This window comes from Mastigoproctus giganteus, chromosome 9 (assembly GCF_048544385.1).
Source record: "Mastigoproctus giganteus isolate SK-2022 chromosome 9, ASM4854438v1, whole genome shotgun sequence".
In the NCBI taxonomy this organism is placed as follows: Eukaryota; Metazoa; Arthropoda; class Arachnida; order Uropygi; family Thelyphonidae; genus Mastigoproctus; species Mastigoproctus giganteus.
The window spans coordinates 130,393,960-130,411,290 of NC_143583.1; the positions used below are offsets into that span (position 1 = coordinate 130,393,960).

Here is a 17,331-nt window from a genome sequence, read left to right on the forward strand (position 1 = left end):
ACAATCATACGGCGTGGACCAGTTTTGCCTTAACGTAGTAGTAGTAGTAGTAGTAGTAGTAGTGGCACTTGATGCAAGAAAGCAGTGTAGGAGCTTATGCAGCATCAGCCAAAAAAAAAAAAAAAAAAAAATCACACCATACCCTCCAATTGCCTGTCCAGTTCCTCCTTAAATTTATTTAACCTATCAACTTCCACAACGACAGATGGAAGTTTGTTCCAGCAATTAACCACCCGCTGGCTAAAGGCAAATTTCCGCACATCTATTCTACATCTATCCTTTCTTAATTTGAACTTATGTCCCCGTAAGTTCGTATTCTGAACAAGTGGGAGGATCCCATCAGAATTCAGCGTGCTCAACCCATTCAAGGCCTTATAGACCTCAATCAGATCACCGCGCAGGTGCCTAGTCTCCAGCCACTGCAATTTGCAGAACTTAAGCCTCTCTTGGTAAGAGGATCCCTTCATTCCCCTCACCAATCGTGTTGCTCTTCTCTGTACACGCTCAAGCAAATCTACATCCTTCCTAAAATGAGGCCTCCAGACCTGTACGCAGTACTCAAGGCGTGGCCTGACCATTGCCTTATACAGAGGGACAATCACCTCCTTTTCCCTGCTAGCAAAATTCCTATATATCATTGACAAAACCCCATGACCTGCCCTAGCAGCCTGTCTACATTGCTCAGAAAACTTCATATCTGACTGCACAATTACTCCCAGGTCTTTTTCATTTTCTACCACCTTAAGTGTAGTACCACACAGTTGGTACGTTTCTCTGGGGTTACTTCTACCCATATGCAGTACTTTGAATTTGTCAAGGTTAAACTTCAGTTGCCACTTCTTAGCCCATCTGCCCAAATTGTCTAGATCCTGTTGCAGTAGCACACTGCCATTACTGTCATTAACAACCCTGCCAACCTTCGTGTCATCTGCAAACTTCGACATTAAGCTTGATATACCTTCATCAATATCATTGATAAATATACAAAACAACAGTGGCCCCAACACCGAACCCTGTGGGACTCCACTAATAACATTAGTCCACGAAGAGCAGCACCCATTGATTACCACCCTCTGTCTTCTCCCACTTAACCATCCTTTTATCCATTGTAGCAACTTACCCTTAATACCATTCTGCTCCAATTTGTACAGTAGTCTTCCATGCGCAACAGTGTCAAAAGCTTTCCTGAAATCCAAGTATATGATATCAAAATTATTTTTTGCATCCAGTTCCTTTGTGACCACATCATAATAACCAATCAAATTTGTCAGACAAGACTTTCCCTTAACAAACCCATGCTGTGTCTGAATTATTGCTGCAGTCTTGTCTAGATGATCCTGCAATGCATCTTTAACCAGTGACTCCATTATTTTACCCGGAACAGAAGTTAAACTAACTGGTCTGTAATTATTCGTGTCCCCCTTCGAACCTCCTTTGTGAATTGGGGATACATTTGCACATCTCCAGTCCGTGGGAACCTCCCCTGAATCCAAGGATGCTCTCATAATTATGGCTAAGGGTTTGCTTAGTTGCTTTGCCGCCTCCTTTAATATAACTGGATAGATCCCATCCGCCCCAGGTGCCTTTCTTATGTTTAACTTCAACAATTTCTCCTCCACTTTGCTCTCAGTTATTACAAAATCATTAAGCACACTGCTACAATTTGATAACCTTCTTCCATTTTCAATCTGTAATGATTCCTCACGTGTGAATGTAGATGCAAAATACTCATTCAGTTTGTTTGCTATCTGAGCAGGATCATCAACAGTCGAACCATCGATGTCAAGTGCACCAATCATATTCAGCCCCTTCCTTTTAGAGTTTATATAAGTAAAGAAATCCTTGCTGTTTTTCTTAGCATCTTTTGCCAAAGATTTCTCGTAATCCGCCTTTGCCTGCCGAACCTCCTTTGTGACCTGATTACAGACTAGCTTATATGTGCTACAGGCTTCTGCGTCGCCTGATAATTTATATGCATCCCATGCATTTTTCTTCTCTGTCACGAGTCTCATTAGTTCATTTGATAACCATTTAGGCCTAAACCTTGAACAATATTTCTTCATCGGTATGAAAAGTCTAGTAGCTTCCACGATTAATTCCTTGAATGCTTCCCACTTAGAATTTACTGTTTGTAACATCGTCAGTCGATCCCACTGTACAGAATTTAAAAACTGTCTGAGACCACTGTACTCCCCTTTACGGAAGCAAAAACCCTTTCCTTTACCCCTGACGGTAGTTACCTCTTTGAGTAAATCCCACTTCAGCACACTGTGATCACTGCCACCTAGTGGTTCCTTTATCTGCAAATTCTTAATACACGAATGATCACTGCTGATAACCAGATCAAGAGTATTACTTTCTCTGGTTGCCTCTCGAACATGCTGCTGCAGAAAACAATCATCCAATAAATCCACAAAAGTCTGACTAGTGTGTGAGTGACCAACCCACAAGTTCCAGTCAATATCTGGGAAGTTAAAATCCCCCATTATAAGACATTCTGATTTACTGGCCCACTCTATTTCTCCGTACAATTGTTCATTGTACTCATTCGAGTCATTAGGCCTATAACACACTCCTACTCTTATTTTTGCTTTTGCAGTGCTTATGTCACACCAAACTGACTCAACAGTGCACTGTCCATCTATATCAACTGGATGCACTTCTTTTGATTTTATGTTTTTCTTAATTAACAGCATAACACCTCCCTCCCTTTCTGTACACATTGTACTCCCCAAATTCCAGTTCTGCATTCCTTATATCTTTGTGACACCACGTCTCTGCTATCCCAACAATATCCGCCTTTGATGTCTTGACCAACACTTCAAATTCATCAAATTTATTTACTATACTTCTAGCATTGGTATACATGCAAGCATACATGCAAGCATACATGCTCCTATGCCTATTCCTTATTACCCTAACACATCCCATATACCCAACTATTCCAGGATGACTGCCATCCGTCCCTGAAACCCCCAACACCCCTCGCTCCAGGTCGCTTCTTATTCTAATAGAAGTTGTGCAAGAATCACCTTCACCTCTGCCTGCGGTTACTGTTAAACTATTAGTCTTTGTATCCCCCCAAGCTAGCAGTTTTCCGACCCACCTAACACTGCCTCGATAGCATCAGCAAATATTCTTGCACCCTTTCTATTTAAGTGTATCCCATCCCTGTAGAAGCAATCTCTCCTGTTAACAAGTACAGTCCAGGCTGAAAAAAATTCTACCCCTTGAGCCTTGCACAATCTTTCCAGGGCCGAATTGATCGACAAGGCTCTCATCATATACTCCCTCCTATCGTGTCTGGGCAGAATTGCAGACACTTTTAAATTCAACCCTAATTCTCGGCTTTTTTTCAACAGTGACCTGTACTTGTTGAGTAATTCTGCCGGTCTCCTACTCTTAATATCATTAGTGCCAACGTGTACAACTATATCACCTTTTGTGCCCTTGAAAGATGATATCCGCTCTACAACGTCATCAACCTTTGCCCCTGGCAGACATACCCTGGTCCTGTTCCACCTATCCTTTTTACATAGCATGTTCCCCGTTTCCCTGACAATAGAGTCACCAACAACTAATAGTTCCTGTGGGACCAGCGCATTCTGCCTTGGGGGTTGCCGCTGTGTTGCGTGATGACCAAGTGCAAGCTCTGGCGTTGATGTGGGCAGCTGAGAGCTTGATGGGCCCCTCAATTTATTTCCTTCGAGGGCATCCACCCTGTCCTTCAAACTCTCATATAGGCCCATAACAACGCTGAGTTGTCGCCTGATTTCCTTACACTCCTTACATCGCGCACACACAAAGACATCCCCCATGGCAATATCATGTTCCGTTCCAGAGAGTTCGGCAAACATTTCACAAGTTGCACATTTTTTTAGGCTGTGACGCGTTGGAGAATCGCCCCCCTCAGTTCTCCCCCGAGTCACAACACTCCTGCCACTTTGTGCCCGTTGCTTTGCTGCTCTAGTTCGGGGCATGGTAGTTTAAATTAATAAAATCAATAAATTAAATGTCAGTAGTATTTGAATAGAAACTATGAAATAGAAACAGTGAAGCGTATTACTATATAATTATGCGTTAGAGCTACCGCAATTAAAAAATTTGAATTCCCTACAAAAACTTTGAATTCCCTATATACAAAAACAATGGCTACAAAAATCGAACAAAAATAACGGTTTTACCTATCGTAAGTAAAATCCACAAAAACTCTTTATCTAAATTAAAATAAAAAATAACCAGCGTAACTATAACTATATGACTACGTATTAAGTACAATATAAAACAACAATCATGTAAATAAAAGGCAAACACTTATGGTTTTTGCGGAGCCTGTAACTGTCAGCTGTAACTTTTAAGTAGTGTTGTTCGTACATGAATGATTGAAAATTGTTGTTCGTACATGAATGATTGAAAATTGTTGTTCGTACATGAATGATTGTGTCCCACCACATTTTCGCACTAACCTTCTTGCGTGCCTGAACAATCATACGGCGTGGACCAGTTTTGCCTTCTAGGAGCAAATGTAACGTCTTGTAACTTATTCGTTTTGGGCCAAACTAAAGAGTAGGTTTAAAAAATCTGCGCAGTCTCCGGACATAAACTGGGTAAAAAAAGAACTGTTTTTGGTTGGAAGCTTTCAGCTGACTGTGCAAAAATGTGTGGATGGTGCGGAAGGATAATTTTTCTTTCAGAGGTGCCTGGAAAGTTCAGGAAAATATGTTGGAAAGTGATCTGTCATGGATGCTGTGGCATCAACTGCATTGCAGACCGATGTACACACTGTTTTTATATAGTATGAATCAGAGCTGTAATACGCAATATTTTCTACGTTGATAATAATATTAGTAAAATAATAAGAGGAGTTTACCTCAATATAGTACGTAGAACACTTCCGTATGATACCCTCCAGAAATTAAAACGGAAAAAACGAAAAAATCGACAACTTACCGATACATTAGGGTAAAATATAAATAATTAAATAATCAATGTAACACAATTCAAAACAATTTAAAACAATTAAAAATCAAATATTTGAATATTTTCGTTAGATTCTTTTAATTGCGTTTATTTGATTTTTAATTGTTTTAAATTGTTTTGAATTGTGTTACATTGATTATTTAATTATTTATATTTTACTCTAATGTACCGGTAAGTTGTCGATTTTTTCGTTTTTTCCGTTTTAATTTCTGGAGGGTATCATATGGAAGTGTTCTACGTACTATATTGAGGTAAACTCCTCTTATTATTTTACTAACAGTGTTTTTATATATTCTGCACTTTTGTAGTAAAAACAAAATTATCAAAACACCCTGTACATTATAAACCACGCAATTTGAATATGACCCTAAGCCTCAGATCAGTTTAAAATGTCACAGAGCAGAGAAAAGCTTATTTCAACCTTTTTGATAATTTTAGTTTTTCCGTATACTGGATTTTCTCGAAAAAGTTATATTTATTCAATTTAAAATCAGCTTCTGAACTCTTGTACATCTCTATACTAGCGGCGTCACTCCAATACAATGCTAGTTTTCTCCACAAGGAGTAATTGCTAAATACATCATCGAAAGTTTTTTAATAATAACGGCTTAGTTATTATTATTTATATGAAACGGGTTGTAAATGTCATCGTAGAGTAATGTGTTCCGGTCTGCTTAAAAATAAATTGGCTGTCCGTGGATGATTCAGCATAATTTGACAGTTATTAAATGTTGGAATACGAACTCTCTTTCACAATATTTTCCCCTCTCTTCTACCCCTCGTCTCTTATCTTCGTTCCCAGTTTCCTCTTTCATTAGAAAGAAGTGATATGACCACGCGTGATTCTTCGAAAAATCTTTTATATATTTCTTTTTATTTTCCAGTAACTTCTAGGTCTTCTATGTCCGTTTTGGTAAAGGGCATTATATTAAGTAATCAAAACTGACAGATGATATTATAATGATCGTTATTTAGTATCTAATTTTATACCTGTATTATAAGTACAGTGGTAAAGTTTATTCTTTCGGTGCTGACTTTTATTAGAAAGATTCTTTTTGCGATATGATAAGTTTAGGACAACGAAAGGAGAAATTTTATGAACGAGCTATATAATAATTCAGCTTAGATTCGAAAATAACTTCAAAATTAAGATAATTTTATGTCCATTTAGTATTTTACTTCGATGCAAATTTCTCGGGCTGAGTGTAGTTAGCTTTTAGTGTTCAGTCCGTGTAAACTCTGCTTGGGTGTCAGCCACAAATTTGAAGCTTGAATGGACAAGCATGTTCTTTCGGGCAGTGAATTTTGACCCAACTGAACAGTGCTTCAGAAACAGGAATACGCTTTTTATTTACAGCTTATGCTAAAACAGAACAGATAATATTTTAATTTCAAGCTTCATATGCTTTCTTAGGAGATGATTCTGTTTATAGGTCAATCTCAAGACCGTGTTTATTTTTAAAGTAGATCGCATGGCAGGAAAGGTTCCGGGCCACTGTCTTAAATCCCTCTACTGCATATTGAAAACTCGCATATTAAGTACGGTGGACAGATATTAATGAGTTTTTTCCCGTATGGATATATCAAGTGTCAACTGGCCATCACATGCTGATTTATATAATTTTTGTTTATGTGTTCGTTAACATTTTCATGCTATCGAATTTTTGTTGTTATTGCAGACTTGCGTCTTTTTTAAAGAATGATCTTGCTGACACAAAAATCCTCTTCTGCTACTGGTTCCGTGGAATGCATATTTTCACTCCTAGATATGCATTAGGTTCGATTATCATGGCAATGTTTCTTTTTGGTAAAATGCAGTCGAAATATTTTAGGATATAATGATTAAATTGAAGTGCTGTATAATCGTTATCACTAATATGCATCGACGCAGCGTTGGCGCCATAAACAGTTCAATGCACACAAAGGAAAAATTTCAGCAACTTTTACATCGAAAGTAGTGAGCCTTATGTTTCACTGGTTTCGGCTAATCCATCCTTCGTGGTAACTTAAATCAGCAAGATAGATCCAAAGTTTTCTGAGCGTTGGAGAGGTTTGGCTTCGAGTCCCATCAATAACGAAAAATTTGTAAAGTCATCTTCAATCGAGTTTGCACTTAGTTGATCTCAGACAGGGAGTAAGTTACCCCCCGTGAGCTATTTGGTATTTTTTAGCCCTCATAATTTACAAATCGGATGGCAGAAGCACACATCCACAAACAAAATCTATTAATACGTATATGTGCTATACGCTCCAGTGCGTAAAATAATAAAAAAATTAAATGTTTTATCCTTAAAGACAAGTAAAACAGTTAAAGCACCTATTAGCATAAAGTTTTAGTGCTGTATTTCCTATAATTATCCGATCTAAAGCGAAAGGAATTGGTTTTTTATGGCATTAGCCATATAATACAAGGAAGCCACAAGCTTTTGCTACACCAGTAAAAAAATAATAAATAAATTATAATAATAAGATAACTCTTTTTTTTTTTTTCCCTCTGCGTTTTCGAAGTTTTTCATCCCGCACAACATGCGGTCCGCCTGAACACACACACACACACACACACACACACACACACACACACACACACACAAAAACACACACGTTTTATATACGGGTTAATCCATTTTCTGAATTCCCGAGATCCAAAACTAGGATCAATTTATACTCGAAGTAGATCCATACTCGAGTATTTACGGTAATAAACAACAAACTATAAATTAGAATACCACTGAAATTAACCCCCCCCCCTCTAAATTGTACTTTTCCTCAAGATATATGAAAACCACTTTTCCTATTTTTGCTTACCTCGATGGCAAAGTTACTTCTGGGGTTGAACATATCCGCAATCAGAGACCAGCTGTCACTTACGGGATCATATTTCTCTCCACTGCACAAGCGAGACGTTCCGTTGAAACCTCCCAGAGCGTACACATATCCGTGATGACCAATGCAAGAGACACCGCTACGACGAGACCTCATTGGATTAATAAGAGTCCATTGATTTGTGTCAGGATTATAACATTCTGCAGAACTAAGGCATTCGGTACCATTAAATCCTCCTGTAATGAAGACCAGCTTGTTGAGTGTGGTGGCACAAGCATCGCTTCTTTGAGCGTTCATGGGTGCAATGAAGGTCCACTGAAAGGAAACGATCTTAGAGTAATGGTTGGTATTCACGCAGAACGACTAAATAATTATATCCATTAATAACTGGTTATAGTGAAAATTTATAATAACTGAACTCAAAAATTTTTCCTATTCGTTTAAAAAGCAGGGAGATTACAGCGACAGTAAAATTCGAATATTGCTTATTTCTAAAACTTCAGTTATGGCATTTAATAATGATCGCTTTATTTAAGAAATCTTTATTGCAATAATAATGATAATAATGATACAATTCGATAGATTGCAATGTTGCCCTTCACGGCCACCAGGCCAGGGGTTAACAGTAATAATACAATATAAATAGGGAACATTGATATATAAAACATAGGAAATGCATATGCGGAAGTACAATTCCAAACTACAAGTATCATACAGTTATTTACAATACAATATATAATGAAGATATGGGCGGAAACGGATAATTTCATATACATATAGTGGTATTAACAGAAGTATTTAGTCCATCATTACTAACTGTCATACTGAAGAGTTAGTATACCGTCTTCACATCAGGTGGTGTTGATGGCTTGCAGCATTAAGACGAGCTTCGAGGAGAAGGATCAGGGACAGGGAAGTACAATTCAAGGATGCGACATCTGTATTCCCTGTCAGAAGCGAACTTGTTAAGGTCAGCATCCAAGGACTGGGCACACGAAAGTAGCTGAAAAGGCAGAAACCTATCTGATAGGTGGAGACGGCTGTGATGTGGGCATAGAGTTGGAGTCGCTCTGAGGGAAGACTGAGGGATTCTCCATGAGCACAGGTCCCAGAATGATGGTGCCGAAATCTCGCCAACCATCATTTTGATAGTCGTGGTAAGACGTTTCACCCTAATCAGCATGGGGAGCCTGTGAATTTGAATTAAGCTGGCCATTTCAGTTGGCCTGAGCTGTGGAGGCAGTTTGTGTTTGTTTATGGCCCATTTTAAGAGCCAATACTCAGCAGAAAAAAGTGGCCTGATTGTGCTAGTTGCAGCTGATGCCCATATCTCTGCAGCATATAAAAGCGGAGAGTATACAGTGGTTTTTATATATTTTCTAGTAGTTGTGACTTCATTTATATAATGTAGATGCTGTTTGGCAATCCATCGGAGTCGAGCTGCCAGGGTGAGGAGCTTGTCTATATGGTAACTGAAGCAGAGCTTAGGATCAAACACAACCCCGAGATCAGTATGCTTATTGACGATGGGAATTGGAGAATTACACAGAATGGGCTGAATATAAGAAGGTGTTTTCTTTAAAGAGAATATCATAAATTCAGATTTCTCTGGGTTTACTTTTAATCCGAACTGGTTGAGGTAGTTTTCAATTTCCGTCAGTGTATTATTAATTGATCCTGTTATCATGAGAAGATCATCGTATGGAGAAATCGGTGTGAGGAGCTTTATATCATCTGCATAACATAAGATATCATACCTGGACTCAACAAGTGGAGAGATAAGTGCTGTGAACAAGAGCCCAGATAAGACACCACCCTGTGGCACGCCTGAAGAGATACTTCGCTCATATATGTGCCCATGGACAATAAGCTGGATTATTCTGTTTCGAAGGAGTGACGTGAGGAACTGTAGAGTATCTCCCTTGATCTGGTAGTGGTCAGAAAATAGCTTCAGCATTGCAGGAACGTTTATAGAGTCGAAAGCTGCTTCAAGGTCTACATAGGTGACTGCAAGCTCTGCTTGGGATTCAAATGCAGAGAGGATAGAGCTGGTGGTGGCTAAGAGGTTAGTCACAGTGGATCTATGAGGAAGGGAGTAATGGATTTGAGGAGGCTGATGTGGAAGAAGTTGTTTAGTTAGAACGAGGAGAAGTACCTTCTCAAGGAGCTTTAGAAGACTTGAGGCGTTGGAGATTGGCCTGTAATGCTTAAGAAGTGAAGGAGATTGAGTTTTGGGGACAGGCTTCACAAGGTAGATATTCCACTGCTGGGGAAAGAAGTGGGTTGACAAAACAGCATTAAAAATAGTTAGAAGGGGATCCAAAATATATGGGCTGAGACATTTAATAATGAATTGGGGGATTCCGTCAGCACCTGCCGTCGCAGAAGCTGATGTAGAGTTAATGGCAGCAATAAGCTGTTCCCTGGAGATTGATACTGCCGACAGAGTGTCAGGCGGGATTCTGGTTGTTGGAGTATGAAGATCAGGACATTGTTCCGTGTTCGAAGCAAATCTTGATATGAAGTCAAGCCACTGGTCAGGTTCAAGATTTAGGGGGAAATCAGAAGGCCGCTCAGAGTAGGGACATTTTCCGCTACGAAGGGTTCTATCCATATAATGCTTAATTGCTGTTGACTTCTGCTTATTAAATGTTGCGCGAGCTTTGGAGTAGGCTATTCTGTCATGGATACTGTGCGACTGCTTCCACATTTTGTGCAGATGCTGCTTTAACTTGAAGCTCATGTTAAGATGGGGAGTCCACCATGCTCTGGACCGAGGCATGATGGAAATTCTCTTTGATGCTGCAAATGTCGCAATAGTCTTAAGCCAGCTAGTCAGCAAATTCACTGCAATTTCTAGGTCACAATTTTCTAAGACTGTCCATGGGATGACAGAGGCAGCCTCAACACATTTAGAAATACTCAAAAACCTGGGACTTACTATTACTTTGGTATTAGTCGAATTCACAATATTGAAGTTTGGAGCAGGTATGTGTAAAAGAACACCAATTGGCTTGTGGTCCGAATTGAAATAAGTCTCTGGCAGGTAATCAGGTGTGCAGGGAAAAGAAGCAAGGATGAGATCTAATTGGTTGTCACCTCTTGTCGGGAGATCGTTGATCATTTGTAACCCTGTACAAGATAAGTTTGATAGGAGCATTTGCTGAAGGTTAGCTAGCTGAGGAGGAAGATTAAAATCTCCACATACGAAGTGCAAGGCTGAAGGATGAAGCTGGTTGATGATCCAGTTAGATATTTCATGGATGGCTTCGTAGGAAGGTGCTGGGGGTATGTATATGACAATTACATCTATGAGAATCCTATGGTAGCTGAGAGTAACAGCAAGCGCTTCGTACGCTGATGTTTGGCTAGAGACTTGATGAATGAGTGAGGTTTGTGAGCTCTTAAAGAAAATTGCAACACCACCTCCTCTTTGCCCAACTCTGGAAGTGAAAGCAGATTTATATCCAGCTGGAACACAGGATATAAAATATTCCTGCTCTTTATCCAGCCAGGTCTCGGTGACACAGAGGATATCGATATCACTGGCTAGGAGAATTTGGTCAACGGTATCCAGCTTATTGCGAAGGCTTCTAACATTCTGGTACAAGACTCTGACTGCATAATTCCGGGGGATCTTTTTTAAGGCACATGCCTTGTTTTTATTGATGTCAGGCTTTCGAGTTCGTCGATTCGTGACCCATGTTGGGATGAGCATTCCTGAACTGTTTATTACTGGTGATCGCAGGCTGATGTAATCAGTTTGATGATGCCGATGCGGTTCACCACTAGTATAATTGCGATTTATGCTGCGCACATTTTGAGACGATACCCGGAGCGTGAAGCATTCATACTTGTCTCCTTGAGGCCTTGATTGCTATAGAGGAGGGTGAATTAGTCGAGATTGTTGATGGGGTCTGTTTTCCTCAGAAAATGGTCTGATATAAATTCCTTGGGGCCAAGAGGCAGGATCTACAACCTTTTTGTAGACAGCGGGTGAGCACATTATAAGGAAGGAGGCATAGGATGTTTGCCGACTTTTAAGCCGTTTAACCTGAACTGAGAGGTTATGCTCCTTAATAAACATTCTCCTAATAGATTCAGGAGAGGTTCCAGGTCCAAATCTGGAGGCGAAGATCTTGGCTTTGGTGGGAACGACGGAGATATTATATTTCTCGGCCAGTGTCAGACGAGATTTGGAGGCTGTTACATGGCGGGATAAAGAGGCCTGGTTAGTGATAACAGCATGATGGGGAGGCGGGTCAATATTGGTAGCTCGGCGGCATCCTGAGGAATATGGGGCGGGGTTGGCTGCTGGAATGAGGGAGTTTTGTATATCTCCAGATGGGACGTAGGTATAACTAGAAGGGCTGTTAGTAAGCACGCCAGCATATGAGGTAGGCAAAACATGATGGGCGTTAGTTAGATTATTGTTTTGTTCTTGAGCCTGTAGGGAGTCTTTATTTCCTGGTCGGGTCTCTCGCTGGGATACTTCTTCAATAGCATGAAGCTGTGGTTGCTCACCAGCCACTGAGTGTCTGAGTGTGTCTTTCTGATGAGTGCATGATCGGTCCGTGCTAACATGCTCAGTCGGAGTGTCTGCAGAACTCCCTAGTGATTGTCTTGATTGGATTTGGGTGTGGGAGCCAGGCTTTATAAGGCTAGGAGGCTTTACTGGATGAGTGGTTTTTGTCCTTTTGGATATTATTGGTGCCTGAGATGTCAGCTTACCATTTTGGCTAGCCAAAGAACAGAGGTCCGAGAGCATATGAGTGATGTGCTTATTTTGGTTTCTCAGTGAGTAAACCTCATCCTTGAGATCTTCAATTTGGGACCTTAATTGGTAAATTAGATGGATCACGAAATCTGCACTGTCTGGCTGTAGGGAAGGCGTCGACACTGTAATTTCGGCATTAACTCTTGGAGAATTACCTTCGACTTGGAAAGTATCTGTTGTGACTAGTGACTGGCTTGAGGTGGAGAATACGTTAGCGTTCGAGGCACAATTTTGATCATTATTATGATCTGATGGAAAATTGGAGTAATTAGTGCTGCATATAACGTGATTGGCAGTGCCGTCAGGTGACGTTGCGTTGCCCACTGCTTCAACGCCTGCGACGGTCATGAGTGAAGGTTCAGGCAAACCAGTATTTGACTGAGCGAGTTGATTTGGATCAGGGATTGTCTGGTCACTAGGGCCAGTTTCAGTCCGGGAGAGATGAAGTTCAGGTAATTCAGAGACATCTCCAAGGCATTTGTCACATGCGAACTTTTTCCGACGTTGTTTGAAAAGATGTGTGATGTCAGTATTAACCGAGTGGGCACAAAAGGTAAATTTGCATACATGACATCGGATGGTTGGTTCCTTCCCGTCGCGGCAGGCTAGACAGACTGATTGTTGCAAGTTATTCTGTTTTTGTGACATGCCTGATTTCGGGTTTAAAATCACTTGGAAGCAGTAAACAAATGCTCACTTTTAGGAGTTAGTCTTTAATTCCTCGTAGTTTTTTCCCTCTGACACTGTGAAGCTTGCAATATTCGCGTTCCACAGTGATGACTGTGAGAACACAAGAAAGCTTGAATGGTTGAGACAGGTGTACTTAACAAAAGATTGAGGAGAGGGAACATTTTCCCTAGGGATCTGGGTAATGCGATGCTTTGTGACTTGGTCAAGGTTGACGCATTGTCACCTTATGCCTTTAGGGTAACGGGGCGTTTGCCTGGTTCATGAAGGCTAAAGCGCTATGCATGCAATGTATTGGAGGAATTCAAAAGTGAGCAGGAATATTTAAAATTAGAAATACCTGTTCATTATATCACGAGGATGATACCATATCAGGCTTGAGCAGAGGAAGAGGAATTCACTGGTGGGCGAATCATTGTATAAAGTTAAGTATAACTATTTAAAAACTAAATTTATGTCAGGAGCATAAACGGACACCGTATGCCACAACTCGCGCACGCGCGATATACGCGATTTAGCTACATTATATATATAATCTTCGCTCTTAAGATATCTTTGTTTAAGAAATTACTTTTTTTTTATATTGTTTGATCTTTGGTTTATGTTACTGCTATGCTCCAATCTGAGGCTAGCGTACAAGTAGAAATTTATGACATACAACAATGAGTAATTTTCCAGCGTTTTTATGCGCTTTCGCGTGTATGCGTATAGTGTATATTATCTTTACCATGTGGGATAAATTTAAGAATATCGTAAGAATGTATTTGAATGATGAAAATGAGTTAAGACGGAAAGGTGGCCTGGCAGCGGATAAGGTAGATTTTTTTCATGATATGTTATTTGATGCTTCTAGAGGCTCAATGAGGAGAGGTGAACGACGAGTTAGGTCGATGCCGTGGTAGCATACTGGTTTAACTAGATTGAGGAAGTCTGTGAATAAGAAGCGTAGGCGTTTCCAGAGAGCCAGAAGGAATGGAATGGATATAGAAGAATTAAGGCATGAATACGTGATTTAAGAAAGAGTTATAATAGTTACAAAGCATTATAAAGCAGAGTTATAATAGTTATAATGCATGGAAAGGTTTTGTAACTTCACAAGGGAATAGGGACCCTTGGGTATGCAATATAAGTTGTTAATGGATAAAATTAAAGTGGAGGATGTACAGTATTCTGGTGGTTTTGGTTCAATGGAAATTATATGTTGGGAAGAGTATCTAGGATCCTGAATGAATTGATTATTGATGACCAAGTAGAATGAGAGAATGGGTTCCAAAAAGATATAAGAAATGCAAATACGAAGTATGTAAGTAAAGATAAGGAACCAGATTTTACATTAGAGGAATTGAGGAGTGCACTTGAAAAGATGAAACCTAAAAAGGCTCCTGGAGAAGAAAATAGTGTGACTGAAGTGGTTAAGGTCTCTTTTCAGGAATGGCCCGAGCTACTGTTGTATATGTATAACTCTTGTTTGAGAGAAGGATATTTTCCAAAGAGGTGGAAAATTGCATGTATTAGATTATTGATAAAAGGAAAAGATAAAGAAGTTCAGGACCCGAAGTCATATTGGCCTATCGCTTTATTATCTGTTGCAGGAAAAGGGACGGAACGGATGATTATGGGGAGATTGAATTAGTATTATAGAAGAAAAGGACTGGAATCAGAAAAGCAGTATGGTTTTCGGAGGGGCAGGTCGACTGAGGATGCAATCTTTGAAGTGCTAGAGAAAGTTAAATACTCATGTGGACATGTGTTTTATGTACAGTGGCACCTAAACGTTACTTCAACGCCATGGTACCCTGTGATGAATGGCCAGATACGAGTATGGTGTTATGTCTGCCAAGTGTCTGCGCGGGTAGCACAGTGGTATCGTCACCGTCCTCCCTACACCAAGTGGAAAAGGCCCGGGTTCGAATCCCGTCGATGACGCGAGGAACTTTAATGGGCTTTTTTCACTCCGTGGCTGAGTTAGTCGGTCTCAGGCGTAGATAGTAAGGTTTCCCCCCCAGAAACTGGGGGTTTTCGTCCAGCATAACGACCAGAGAACACACGCAATTTACAGACATAAATACGGGTTTATGTAATCAATTACTGGTAACCCTAAAATAATAATTTAATATATTTTTTTTGTCTGCGAAGTGTCTTGTTTTGTTTTATCTGGTCACTTAGCTACTATGGAGCAGCGATCACTAGGATGGCTGCTCCCTATTACCCTTCCACGCCATAGTAGGCGGGCCACCACAGTACGTGCACTGTCAAACGAAAGCGACAAAGTAAGAATCCCGTATCCACTGGAGGGAAAATAAATTCCAGTGGATACCAGCAAATTCCGTACCACTGGAACCCCAAACCGGTGGTACCAGCAGATAAATAAAAAAATAATAATAAATAAATAATAAAATGAAATAAAATAAAAAGACATTAATAATAAAAGTAAAAAAAAAAAAAAAAAAAAAGAAAATATCCACCAGGAATAATGAATTCTGCAATCGTCATGTAGCTTAGTGAGAGGGTTCCAATCAGCAGTAGTCGAGTCGTTAGAGAAATCAGAAGGTAAAATCTGGTAGCCCTTGTTGAATAATAAAATTTCAGGTAGACTTGGCCAGGGCGACACATGGCAAAACAGAAGATTCAGTCCGATCGATTCCAGAATCACATTAAGAAAGGAAAACACATGTGTATAGTTAATGATGGTAGGTTCTTTACTAAGTAAGGTAAAAACACGAACGTTAACCAATAAGTTCTATTCGGAGGCAAGAAAGTATATCATAAGAAATTACAATTCAGTTATAAGGCAGATATCCTGATAGTAGGGAAGCCGGTTAGCTGGCGCCGTCTGTTAAAGATTTCTTTTGCAATTTTTTGGAAGATTTCAAAAGTTTCCTTATTTGCAATTAAATCGTGTTCATTTCCAGGAGCAAAATGAGGAGTTGGGATTTGCTGCTGAAGGTCTTGGTAAATTGGACAAGAATAAATCACATGTTGCCAGTCCTCGATGCTACCGCATAATCAAGAATCTGTAGAGGTGAGATTAAACTGTCGGAGCTTAGCATTCAATGATCCGTGACCTGTTATTAAGTATGATGTACAGAGACTGGGGAAGAACCATTTGTGTACAACGTTGGAACAGAGAAATGAAATGTCAGGTATAAATGACTTGGTTACAATATCTTTAGTAGACAAGGACCACCTGGACTGCTAACAGTTGGTGAGAAGGTTTCAGCATTTCTCTTTTTCTTTCTTTGGGTCCCATCTGGATCGACAGTAATATTTAGGCAGGTAATAGGTATTCTTTTCCTAATATAATAGCAGAGACCTTTATAAATAACATGAAGGTCAGCGGGTAAAGTGCATGCGATAGTTTGTAGTGCCAGTGCGGAGACTGTACGGCATGGTCGAAGCAGTGCCAAGAGAAAAGACCTTTGTATAGTTTCCAGTTGAGATTTTACAGTAAGAAGGCTGGCCGTTTGAAACAAAATACAGGAGGCATCTGATAGAATTGGGATAAAGACGGTACGATACAAGATATGGAGAGTATTGATTTTTAGTCCCCATTCTTTCCTAGAAATTCTGAAGAGCATTGATGTAAAGTTCTTAATCTTTTTAAAGAGATGCTGCAAGTGTGAAGAGAGGGCTAGACGGTCATCTAGGAGAACACCAAGGTGTTTGTGTGTCGACACAAGAGGACGCGAATTTCTTTGATATTTTATTACTGGAGGTCTACCATAATTTAGTTTTCCCTTAAAGATCATCATTTTTTTTTTTGGTCACTGAAACACTGAGCTTGTTTTGAGTGGCCCAGTCAGATAGTCTGGAGAGAATATTATTTGCAGAAGTTTCTAGATCCCTTCTGGAAATTCCATGGAGAAGAATGGATAAGTCATCGGCGTAAGCTATTGTATTTATATTTTTCCGGTCACCATTGAGGAGAAGCCAATCATTTATGACTGAGTTCCACACACGCAATGAGGAAGTATGATGTTGTTGTTTGTTTTTTTAGGAGCATTAGCAACTAAGGCCATATTGCTTCGGGAATATGCGGTGGTCATTCCCTAACCTTTCCGCAT

At 39.9% G+C, this 17,331-nt stretch overlaps 1 protein-coding gene across 1 annotated transcript in view; it reads right to left on the reverse strand.

Moving 5' to 3' along the window:
- LOC150080730 (kelch-like protein 10) overlaps positions 1-17,331 on the reverse strand; it is a 46,183-nt gene that overhangs the window by 2,101 nt on the left and 26,751 nt on the right. The window contains exon 5 of the mRNA XM_090380798.1: positions 7,786-8,118. Within this exon, the coding sequence (XP_090236924.1) occupies positions 7,786-8,118 (333 nt within the window). The remainder of the gene's footprint in view (positions 1-7,785; positions 8,119-17,331) is intronic.